Source organism: Podarcis bocagei, assembly GCF_964188305.1.
Source record: "Podarcis bocagei genome assembly, chromosome: 10".
Taxonomy (NCBI): domain Eukaryota; kingdom Metazoa; phylum Chordata; class Lepidosauria; order Squamata; family Lacertidae; genus Podarcis; species Podarcis bocagei.
The window spans coordinates 38803415-38816521 of NC_138135.1; the positions used below are offsets into that span (position 1 = coordinate 38803415).

General features: G+C 41.2%; 1 protein-coding gene across 1 annotated transcript in view; it reads right to left on the reverse strand.

Moving 5' to 3' along the window:
* Positions 1 to 618: 618 nt before the first annotated feature.
* ELK3 (ETS transcription factor ELK3) overlaps positions 619 to 13107 on the reverse strand; it is a 48976-nt gene continuing 36487 nt past the window's right edge. The window contains exons 4-5 of the mRNA XM_081209681.1: positions 9719 to 9841; positions 619 to 5051 (exon numbers count right to left, since the gene is read on the reverse strand). Of these exons, the coding sequence (XP_081065807.1) occupies positions 4953 to 5051; positions 9719 to 9841 (222 nt within the window). The 3' untranslated portion in view covers positions 619 to 4952. The remainder of the gene's footprint in view (positions 5052 to 9718; positions 9842 to 13107) is intronic.

Genomic DNA, 13107 nt, shown 5'->3' on the forward strand with positions numbered 1-13107 from the left:
TTCTTGCTCTGTTAAAAGGAGCTTCTGTTTTTCTGCCTCATTCTCAGAGCACTTTAGAATTTCAGTCAGTGTCAGGTTTTTGAGTGATCTTTTTTTTCTGAGGAGGATGTATATATTTTTCTTTCCAGTAAACAATTCTTCAGCACTCTGTACCTTCCCTGGCTACCTACGCTTTCTGATCTGAAAAGGCCCCATGATGGAGCAGTTACCTCATGATGGCTTCCCCTGAGCGTGGCCACTTCAGAGGTAAGGTAAGAGTCATAAAAAGCCTGCACCCTGCTCATGGGAATTTCACCAAAATTCTCTCTTCGCTTGGATAATTTTTCAAATACATTTTCTTTTCTCATTAATGGATGGTGTTCAGGTGGAAAGAATGGGAGGAAGTTTTGAGTATAAAGTACCCAAAATGGAATCATACGTTCAATAGTTAAAATGCAGGTATGAGAGAGAGAGGATTTCAAAACAAAAATCCTCACAGCCAGCAGAGAGGGGATTGAGAGAATTATTAATACACATAAAAGGGGGGTGGGAATAAATAGTATGTTTCAATTACACATTACATCTAGGGTTTCTCATATATTTACTGGGTTCTGCTTTATGCTTAATAATGCTACTTGCTGCATACGTAATCTTTTATTTTTTTTCTAAAGAATTGTACAAATATTACTGATCCTCACAACAGCCCTGTGAGGTAGGTTAAGGAGATAACTTGAAGATATTCCAATGTTTACAAATGTAAAGAGTGTATTAAAGCAATCAAAGGACTTCTGAAGTGTGGAGGACATTTGTTTTGGGAAAGCAGAATAGCTAAATGGATATTTTGGGCCGTTTCTACATTGCTCAGTCCATCATACCAGCCACTAAAGGAGATCTTCAGAAATGCAACTTGTAATTGCAAACAGTTTTCTCATGTGCTTGACCTTCTCTGGACCACAGTATGTGTTAACTTGTATAAAAGAACTTGAATTATGGAGCACATTTAAAGGTTATGGCGAAAAACACATCTATTTCACTCAGGGGCAAAGCCCTTGCATAATGTGAGTGGGAAAAGAGTTATTTGCAACTTTACTTCGCTTGCATGATTCTGAATGATGTACATTATCCCCAAGAGAAGGGAGAAAGACACCTTTTTACCTTAATGGAGTGCCAGCAATGAATGTTATTAAATGATATCCACTTTGACACATTAATGCAGAACCACACCCTCTTGTGGCTGTTCTTGTGTCTCCCTGTATACTTCTGTCCAGCCCAGAGAATAAGAGCGCCACACTTTCTGCAGAAAACATGAGTGCACAGTGTACTTTGGTGTTTTACACAGCAAGCACATAGACACACCTGTATCCTTAAATATTTGAAGAGGTAGGTGTGCCATTCACTTTTATGTGTTTTGCTGCACAAAATTCCAGCAAACCTGCAAAAATAATTTTTGGGTGTGTTAAGCGGAGCTGCTGATCTGCTCTTGTTCTTCTGCTGTAGCATATTGCCACAAAGCATGCAAAATTCTGATGTCTTATTACATCTTTTGTTGAGGGGGCGTTTCCCAATGAAGGTGTAAAAGGTAAATAGGGCTGTTAATAAGTTGGTTGATAAATATTCCATCATCCAATGAGGCCTCACCCTTGTTTCATTGTAGGACAAACAACTTTTCTAGAGAAACCCAATGCTTTTCAGCACATGGTAGTTAAACAGCATGGGCCTTAGCAGAGACACAAAATTGAGTGCGGCATTTCGAGGCTTTTGGAAATACACTAGACATTTAGAAAGAGCAGTAAGCTTAGCAGTATGACTTCAACTGACTTGTATTTAAGGAAATGAGATTAGAATTAAAGTTGGTTTGGGTATGCACTTTATTATTTAATGTTCATTTTCTGGTCTTTACAAAACTCATAAGCCCTCTTCAGTTCAGGGGAGTAAATACAAAAGGGCTGCAGGTCCATTCTTACTTTTTTTACTTGTCGAAGCTCCCCTTGCAACTTAAGAACTGTGATCTTCCAAGAGTCTCAATCACAGGGTGAGCTTTCATGAGTAGAGAAGCCTCTGAAATAATTGCAGCTAAACTTAAGAGTACCCAATGCTAGCAGGGCAAGAGTTAGGGAAAGCATGCCTCCTCTCTACTCACTACTCTGCTTTCACACATAAAGAGGGATATAGAGCGGATGACATCAAGTAGTAAGAGCACCATGGCTGTTTGCAAAGGAAGTGTGTGATCCCAGTTCTTATTGAAAATCAAACGGAAGGCTGCTTCGGTTATAACTTTTCTACAGGGCAAATCTTTTGACATCATAATGCCACTTAAGAATAGCTAGAGAAGACAGAGGGCAGGTGATTTAATTAATCTTGGTGCATTTGACCTGGAAGGGACTTCACTAAAGTACCTAGCCTGCATTTGATGAAAAAGTGGAAGAATGAAGTCTTGCACTGTCAGCACACTGATATTTGGTCCTGCCACCTGAGAGAAAGAGAACCAGCACAGAACTGTTTAATGTACTGGTATGTGCCTTCCATTGTGTTCAGCTTTCTGCTCTTTACTTAATATAAAATTACTGTTGATACAGAATAGTTGGTCTGTGTTTGCTTTTTCCTGCTATATCTTCTTAGTTGGAAATCACCAGGCTCACAGTTGGTATGTTAGAATGCTCTGAAAAAGAAATAATTTTGTCTTACTCTTCCCCTGCTATGCTTTTCCTGCTAAAATTGCTGAGATGTGGGATAGTTCTTGTTTTATATAATCAAACACAGAAAAGTGTAAAGCTGGGATAGAGAACCTGTGACTCGCCACTTGTTGCTGGACTCCAACTCCCATCAGTCCCAGCCATCATGGCCAGCGGTCAAGGATAATGGAGTTTAGCAGCAACTGGAGGGCCAACCCTGTTGTACAGATTATGCTTCGTCTTTAATCATTAAAACATCAGGATTTGGGGAGTTCTTTTATCAAGCTCCATCTTCCTCCTACAAGATGCCTATGTTATAAACCTGGAAGACAGAGGTCGTTAATAGCTGTTTTGATTGCTTGCAACAAATGGTAGACTGGAAACCACAATATTGGAAATTAACGTGGAACATAATTTTAGAAGCACAATGTAAGACTACGTAAAAGCAGTGTGTAAAAATGTGCTATCCAAATGCCACTATAAATGGCAAATAGAATTTAGTGTGCGAGAGTGTATTCAGCAGTGATATGCTTTCCATTTATAGAGCTTGATAACTTTGGCAATTGGAAATGATGCCTCTTGCAGAGGTGGAAGAGGATTGCTGGAAGATGTAGAGGAGCGTATACAATACTGTGAAAACATGGAGGGGGCAGGATTAGTGGCTCTCTCTTCAAATACCAAATGCTGTTCCAGAAAGCATAAATGATATACCTCACTGCAGTACATTCCTGAGGATATAAAGTGCAGTGGGAATCAGCTATAGGACAGTATTCCTTATTCATATTTTTATTTAAAAGCACACACAGGCTTCAGTTTCACAACCTGGAAGACCAACAGTTTATTATTTCTGCCGGAGTGTCTAGCTCAATGGAACCAGCGCTTTTCAAGTTAGATTGACTTATTAAAGTAGGCTTTGTGTAGAGTAGAACTGGAGTTTATATAAATTCTCAAATGAACTTTGGGAACATGACATAGGTTGGGATGTTTCATTTAATCTAAATATTTTCAGTGTTTAGATATAGTTAACATGTTCATAAAATATGCATGCATGAGATACTTTCCAGAATACAGCTCCTGGACACAATGCTCTTTTTATACAATGCCACCCTGACTTATTTAATTCTGCTTTTGCGTTGTATGTCATCTTCAGGAAACTATAGTCATGATATTCTAGAAAGTGACACAACCTCTATTTCTCAGTCTTCAGTATTTTAGCTTTCTGAGGAGAACAAACACCTTGGTGTTATTAAATCACATCGTTCAGTAGTGTTTTTTCTGAAGTAACCTGATACTGAACACGTTACACTTCGTATTGTATGTCTCTCACGCTCACAGACTTTTTTTAAAAAATGTAATCATGAGGGCTAGAAACTCTTCTTAAAATTGTCCAAAACTGCCTAGTTTTTTAAGCCTTTGGCCATGTGAAACAGGAGCCACTGGCTTCAAAGTACTGGAAAAATTAACTTAGAAGGTACAATACCTTGAGTATGGTCAGGAAAATGAAGATCAGATTAGTTTCTTCAGTCAATGAATACATGAAAATGAGTGGCACTGAGCAAGGCTATATCTTCTTAATTTAAGAATGTCCCTAAAATACATTGTAAATATTTAAGGCCATGTTCCTCTTACCACAGAGAAGAATTGAAGCACCTATATCTAAATAGTGTCCTATCCTTAAACACACTTACTGGCCAAAATATTTATTATGGCCCCACAGTTCAGCAAGGAAATAGGAGGATTCTTTATATAACTGGAAAGCACTTAATTCAAAATTACATGAATACACTGCAACATATGGCCTACCGCAAGGGTAATACTGAAATACTAGCATGGGGAAGGGGCTGTTCAATACTTGGTTCCTTTTCAACCTTTACCTTAATACTGGAAAATATATAAATCATTTATATAACATTATGCAAAAGAAGGCACAGCCGGTTATAGTTTATACAAGCATGGTGCATAATATGCAGAAATACAGGATTAAAAAGTTTCACATCCTTTAGATAATTGTCTTGAAATCTATTAAGAAAAGTACTTCATTAACAGTGTTCAACACTTGGAGAGCAAGGATATAAAAAAAATTATAACTCATTTTAATGCACAACAGATTCTGATAAAAAAACACTGTTTAAAAATGCTAAATAAACATCATACAAGTAGATCATTCATGTAATGAAAAGTGCAAACCATAGTAAAAGAGGGTTTCATGATGTCCTCCCAGTGTCACCAGAAAAATGAAACCCATCAGAATGGCTGTGTAAAATCCAGTTTGTGAGTTGAGTCCTTTAATTTGCTGAGACATCAGGATTTATGAGCATTTGGAGACAGGAGAACTGGAGAAGAAGTCCCATCCAAGCTGGGAATTGGCACTGGGATGTGACCATTGAGCAGAGTTGGAAACTGCAAAAGGGGAACAAATGAGAAATATTTTATTGTCTTTGAGATAAGTTTACCAAATAATTTTAAGATGTATGGGCAACCTGTGCTCCCTTAAGCCACATGCGGCCCTTGGCCTAATTTCATGCAGATGGCAAGGAGCGGGGAAGGGAAAGGGGCATTGGGGAGAGAGAGAGAGAGAAGGGGAGTCCCATCCACTTTTAATTCCAACCCACCTCTCATAGAAGCACAGTCTGCATCTTAACTGCAGCCCAAGCAGCCACCATTCAGGCACAGTCTTTATTGTTTCACCAATGTAAATAGGGACACTTCCTTGAGTAGAGTGACTGTGGGAGCATGTGTACCCAAAAATAATGTAGTCGAAAGCTCTTCACCTCCATGCCACTGTTCTAATTCTACTCTACAACTGACTGTCCTGTACTGTTTTAAAAGAAGCGAGGGTGTTGTTTTTGCTAAAGGTACACTGGAAAAATGTAATTGTCCTGTAATATGTTACAATCAACCAAGCATGTGAAATGGCAGGCTGTGCATGGATTTAATTGCATGGGCATTAGAAACAAGATGCGACGACCCAAGTCAGATACTTAACTTCAGGAAACCCTCAGGGATAGGGGGCAGAAGAAGAAAGGAACCTCCAGCAACTCATTCTAATAGGTTTTTGTAAATAGAGACATTTGGAACATACGTGTTCAGCCTTCCTGCAATTATGCAAAATGCTCTGATTTGCTTAATAAATTAATCCTGCAATCAACCATAGCTTTGTGTCTTTATTCCTTCACTTGCCATGTCTTGTCAGCGTCCCAGCTCTTCAGAATGAGCTCCCTTTGTGTGTTTGTGCACTGCCTGACACGAAGGGTCCCAGATTCTTCCCTGGAACTGCTCAGTTGCAACTACTGGGCAAATAATATGCAAAACAAACAATGGTATGGATTCTGGCTGCAAAACAACATCAGCCAGTGGGATGTTTGAGATGAATTCCAGCCGTGCTTCCCTGCTATTGTTTTAGACCTTTATTGCAGAGTGAACTGCAGCTTTGAACAAGTCTCTCATTGCCCTAATTATACTGCAAGCTTTCAAACCTGGAGTAAGTTAATTACATTCCTCAAGAGGCTCTACCAATTAACCTGATCCAGTGAAGTAAGCTGGATGGAGGACTCTCCTCGCCCATCTGCTGGGAAACAGAAGTTGTTTTACCTGTATGCCAACTTAAGGGAAATAGTTTCACCAGTCCAACTCCTTTGGCTTGTGTGCCAGAGTAGCGTGTCTCAATTTTCTGTAACAGCACCTGCATTCCCCCCCACACACATAAGTTTCTTGAAATCACCTGAGCAGCATTGTAATGCCCCATTTGTTGCTTTCCAGCCCTTTTTTTTGTAAACCAAAGCACACTATCGGCTTAAGCTTTATAAATAAAGTATGTCCTCAAAAGGTGATCATAAGGAAAACCTTGAAAAAAGGTGAAGCAAGCTTTCTTGGAGTGTTGATATCTGTCCCCTGCCCCCATCTCAATATTATTATTATTTTGGAAGGAGAAAATCTGCATCCTATGTGTAGACAAAATTTGTTTTGTAACCCCTGTCCAGAACGTTAGTTGAGATATCAGCACTCTGCCCATCCACATATTATCCCGGATACAAAACTTGCTCTCACAATATGCAGTGCTGTACTTTGCCCTCAAAGCACCCTTGATCGGGAAAGGCTTTACCTGTGAAGATGGAAGTGAGCGCAGTGAGCCCTTTAAAGAAAGAAACAAGTCCAATCCTTGGTGAGTTAGATCAGGTTCAGGCTCAGCGGCTGTTGCCACTTCTTATTTGGTTCTTGGGAAGAACACTTTTCCTATGCTAATAGATTTGTCATCTTGGCCTTTCTCTGAACCACACGTTAGTCAAATCAGGGCCCTTGATGTGACGGATCTGGATCCCCTTTTCACTTCCAGTTACCACTAATAGGTGCTGGGTGCACTTGGCTCTCACTACAGGGCAAGTCGTGGGTGCTTCTGTCTGATCCTAGCTGGATGGCTCTAATCAAGTGTGCAAAATTATGAAATGCTAAAAATAAGGGAGTTCGTGTGAGGCGAAAGAGAGCCCTAGGAGGACTGCTGCAAAGCAGGTTGTGTTCTAAGTCAGAACAGTTGTTGAAGCTTAGTGAGGATATATGGGGAGTTGGATATTTGGGGTTTTCAGGACTCTAGTTCTTGAAGCTGTGCTGCACAAGTTTGGGTCCATCCCCAGATTTTGTTGGCAAGTGTCTTCTTCCAAATGCTCTATATCTAGTGCTGTATATACTCCAAACTTTTTTCCTCTCTCCTTCTCCTTTTGTGTGCATTTTAGAGTCAGGATCAAGCCTGTACAAGGACGATCTACAAAACACTGGACTATTTCACATAATGCATTACAGTATATACTGGATATGAATCTGGTTTGCACGAGGTGCATTGTATATTGACAACCTGGGAACAGCCCACAACTCCTTCCCTGCAACACCTTCTCCCCAACTTCCATTTCTGCTTAAATACTACCCAGTGTCACTTAGGGGGTGTGTGGTTTCTCCCCCCCCCCTGAGTGCACACACTCAGCAGAAAAACATTTAATAGGACAAAGAGGGAATTTATACTTGGTGGGAATGCCTTGAGCACACCAATTTGTACAAGCACACAATTGTTAATTTATTAAGGGGTGGAATGAAAGAATGCAAGCATGTTTGCATGGCTGTAGTAGGCAACAACAACAAAAACAAAGCCACCAGTTTTTAGAGACGTTTGCAACAGGACTCTGACCTGAACACGAGAAGCAGGTATATTGCAACCAGATACCCGTATTTCAGCACAAATCCTTGTCTTCTTTGTATGAAAAAAATCCTTAAACCCAGGAATGCAGATGGGAATGCAAGGTAGCACAACACAAACTTGAATGTTTGCAGATAGCATACCACAGCACTGCTGCTACAGAGGTTTAATAAAAAGCCTACAGTTCTTATAGGCTGCATTTACGGACACACATTGAAGTGCCCTGTGTGGCAGGAATTTGGTGATCTCAGCCCCCACTCACTTCAACGGCATGGTAACCCTGCAGTTACATCTTCATTGCTGGCTCCAGGTGCTTCCCTGACATAAATTTACTACTTCCTGTTATTGGTAAGTGTAGTTTTCCTGCGTCAGCCAAGGAAGCCAAATTCCAGGTGATGGTGCTAACATTTTCATACCCAGTATAATTTCTCCCTTTTAAAAATAGGGATTGAAAAAACCCCCACATGATACTGTACTCATGGAGCCAAGATGCCCCTGCGATCATGAGCGCTTTCTCTACATTTTTAATCCTTGTGATTTTAAACTGTTCTTGCAGCTTCCCTTAACACAGCCTCAGATGGGGCATGCTAATCCTCTTGAGAAATCTTCATGTTCTTTTGTGGGGGGGGGGTGTTCTGTTTTCCCATGCACAGATAAGTTTTGACGTACAGCCTCTTTGACATATTTTGGCTGAGACATCAGAGCTGCCAAAAAAACATAAGAGAAGCCTGCAGGATCAGGCCAATGGCCCACCCAGTTCAGCACTGTGTGGCCAACTGGTATACAGAAGCATACTACCGCTGACAGTGGAAGCAGAAGAAAACCACCATGGCCAGCAGCTGCCATGCTTGCATGAATTTGTCTACTGTTTCAGAGCCATCTGAGTGGGTGGCCATCGCTGCCTCCTGTGGGCAGTGTGAAGAAGTACTTTTTTTCATCTGCCCTGAATCCTCCAGCGTTTCGCTTTGTTGGATGTCCCCAAGTATCTCCATATGCATAATTTTACACATTTCTATTGTGTCCCTTTTTGCTCATCTTCTCTTTCCTCCCAGGGGAGTTGCTCTATCTCCTTGGTCATTTTGCTTGCCCTTTTCTGAACCTCTTTCTGAGTTGAGGCGACAGCACACAGTGTATTCCAAATGCAGCTGCTTCATAGCTTTGTATAATGGCATTATGATATTGGCAATTTTGTTTTCAGTTCCTTTCCTAATGATCCCTAGCAAGGATTTTTGCCTTTTTCACAGGTGCCGCGCACTGGGTCAACATCTCCATCGAGGTATCATCAAGGTGTCTGGCACGTTTGTTTTCACTAACTTATGACAGAGGGGGGACTTAGAATCAAAATATTTGAGAGTTGGGACCACGAGGATCATCTAGTCCAAACCCCTGCAATTCAGGAATCTTTTGCCTAATGTGGAGCTCGAACCCACAACCCTGAAATTAAGAGTCTCATGTGCTACCAACTGAGCTATCTCAGCTTGGCTTATAATTATCAACCGAAGCCACCTCTGCTGCTGCCCTAGTGATAGCAATCGCCTGCCCCTTTAGGAGGCTGACTCCAGAGAAGCAGTAAACCTCCCTCAGTGCAATGTGTAAAGTTCCTGCCTTTTGGCATCTTCGTTGCTTTGTCTCTCCCCCTGTTACTGAAGCTCCTTTCCTGAGAGAAGGTATTGTTTTTGCACATCTAATGTTATCTTTTTTCAGAATGGAAATGCCTCCACCCCCAGCCTCAAAAAGGTTCCTTTGGCTACCTGGCCAGAAAGCGCCGCCTTTGGCTACCTGGCCAGAAAGCGCCTTTAAAAAATTTGTAAAACTAATAAAAATTTTATAAAAAAAAAAAAAAGAAAGCGCCGCCTCAGAGAGCAGAGTCATTGCTCCAACCTACCTGGAACAGGGTGTTTGGTCCTTGCAGCCTGGCAGGACTCAAAGGAGCGACGGGGCTGAGGCTGCTCCAGAAGTGAATGCTAGAAAGCAAGGGACTCGGGGTCAACAGCAATCCATTGGGGGTCTGCAAGACAAAAGGCACACGACGTGTGTTCCGACGTTCATCTACTCTTTGGCTTAGCCATGTCTTGACTCACATTGCCAGGCTGAATGTTACGGGGGGCCCTCCTTGTTGCTTCGTCCCATGGCTTTTTCTCAGAGAGATGTTTTGTGCTTAGAAACTGTTTTCCTTTCTGAATCTCGGGATTTTAAACATTAGCATTTTAACAGGGATTTGGTGTAAGAATTGTCATTGCACATCCTGTGCTTTCTCTGGGTGAGTCCCTATGCAACTTCTTTCTATCTGCATCTTCTTGGAAAGGGGAACTATGAGCAGAAAATGATGGGAAAAGAGAGGAAGCTGGGTCCAAATATGCCCTTCTCCTCACAAAAGGGCTGTTCTACGTCTCACACGAGATCACTCTGCGATCCAAAGCTGCGTTTATGTAAGCAAAAGCACATGAACTGCCATAGAATCTGCCTATTATCACACTGTGTGGACACCTAAGCATTTGCAGGACACTCCTCGTGTCAGTTCCCCTTAGGGGAAGGGGCCATACCTCAACGGCAGAACAACTGCTCTGCATGCATCAGGTCATGGGTTCAATTCCAGCCGCCACCAGCTAAGGCTGGGGAAAATTGTCTCTCAAACCCAGGAGAGGCAATGTCAGTCACCATAGGCAATATTGCTGTAGATGGACCGCTGGCCTGACTTGGTATAAAGCAGCTTCCTATGTTTGCAATCCTTTGGGTCTAGCTTTACTATGTGAGTCCAAAGCACTGAGCAAAACCAATGTACTCTGCATATTCTATAGCCACTTTAAGTGCTAACACATGAAAAAACAACTGGAATACGAAAGCTGTACAGGTCTAAACTAAGTCAGCTCTTGCTCCAGAATACATGACAAAAATCACTTCTGTTTAGTTCATTTTTGCTTTTTGGCCATGGCAGAATCTCTATGCTGATATTATTATTATTATTATTATTATTATTATTATTATTATTATTATTATTATTATCTTTGAGCATAACACTCTCCTTTCCTCTGCTTGTTTACTCTGCAAGTTATTTTGTTTATTAACACTTCAAATCAATGTTGCTGAACGTGTCCCTTGTAGGATATGACATCACTCTAGAGCAAAGTACCTCTTTTCTTAATAAGGAAGCAGTTTCACTGCCTCATCGTGCTCAGTTTTGTTTTGCCACAATCACATGATACATCTGCCCAGCTGAGGATGAGAAGGCACTTTGTTTTCTAACAGAGAAGGTAAAAAAAAGTATGAACATTGCTTCCCCCGCCCCGTCCCCCCCATGCTGCATATATTCTGGACAGCTCCATACTGACTATCACATGATGAGGGATTTAGCTTGGACCCTTAAGAATATGTTCTACCACTAAACTATGGTTCTTCCTCATTGCTTGCCATCATTAGCTCACATGGAGCAAAAGAAATTAGTACTTGCAATGATCCACAAATGTATATTTAGGTGGAGGTGGAAGTTACCAAACTAAGGCAACAAAAATTTCCACAAATATCAGACATTGTTCTCACTTTTAATCTTTGAAGAAGAGTAGAAGTGGACATAATTGTATACCATAAATGGTATATTTACCATAAAATGTATATTTATTGTAGGATGACAGAATAAGACCCCACAGAATGCAACTTTGAAATCTCCTAGCCACTGGGACTTACTCCCCAAGAAAGTGTATAGGGTTGCCACTATACAGCTACAACTACAAAAAGCCATGTTGTGCCTTAAACATTGGCACATTTATTACAGCAAGTTTTCATGGACTAGAGTCCATTTCAAAGCTTATGCCACAATTTATGAACTGGCATTTAACATGCTGGAAGACTGATGCTTTTGCTGCAACAGACCAACCCAGCCATCCTGCTGAAGCTTCCTGCACAATCTTGTGCATGTTTCTGCCGAGGTGCATTTTGTTGAACTCCATGGAACATGCGCCCAGGTTAGTAGTTTGTAGCCCAAATCTACCTAGCTAGGCCTGTGTCGATTTTCAAATGCTATTTTCAGCAGCATGACTCATGAATGAATAAATCTGAGATTTCTTCTGCAAGCAGCCCACAGCTCAGAAAGCAACTGTCAGGTCATTTATTTTTAAAAGAACTGCAAAGTCTCAGGCTTTCATACCCAAAATAACTAGGTTTCCTTTTTTAGCATCATAGACCGAGTTGATCGCTGCTTAGTGTTAACTGTTCTACCACATGTCTTTTGGCTAAGCTCTGCTCCCTCATCAGCACAATGTCGGAATCCTATTGTTCTATACAAGGCTTGAGCAAAGAGCATTTTTTAAGCCAGCCTTCTCTACTCTGGCGCCATCCAGATGTTTTGGGCTACAATTCCCATCTGTCCCAGCCAAGCGGCTTTAACCCCAAAAGAGGTAGATTTGGAATGTGATGGGCTAACAACCCAGCCAGGTTATTATGTGTTTTAACACTTAAAGAATGGAAGCTTTATGGTGCAGTGTCTGTGTTCCCTGCAGAGAGTTAGTTTGTCCGACATTTTAGAGTATTAATAAGGTTAGTTTTTAAAAACTAGACAGAGACACCTTTTCATCAAGCCAGAAAAGAACGTCAAAACAAAAGTGTCTTCAGTTATTTCCAGAAAGGGCCAGGCTGTACATATCTTAATACTTGAAAGAATGCTGCTTTAAAATACACATTCACGTTACCATGTTAAAATAGCAGTTTCTGAACTGCTGCTGGACTGAATAACACACGACTCTTGCAAGATGGCAGTGTAGGAAGAGGAGGACTGCAACTGATTTCCATCAACAACCTCCCAAAGACAACAAAGAGAGTACCCAGTTCTCACTAGCACAATGTGTACCTTTCAATGCTAGTGTAGAGAACCAACCTTCTGTTGTTACCAAATGGCTAATGTAAGCCGATGATGCCTGGGATTCAGTGACAGCGGATTCCAGACTTAAAGCCCATCTGATGCTTAATGCAAAAGGGAGAGACAGTTGCATAGACACTCATTCTGCCCTTAAGGAGTCAGCCTTTTTTATTCTGAATGCCGCAAAACCACTTTATGATTAAAGAAAACAGCTTGACCTAAACATGTCATTTCATATTTTGTTTGAGAAAGGCCACGGTGCCAGCAAACTACAAAATGTAATTAAGCTGCTAACGGTCTATCCCACTCTAAGGTTATGATTGCTGACTAGCTTTGAAAAGGCGGGGGGACGGACAGTCTGGCCTCTTGTTCATGGAAGCATCCAGATTTCCTGGCATCGAAAGTGTCCACTTTCTTAGAAGGCT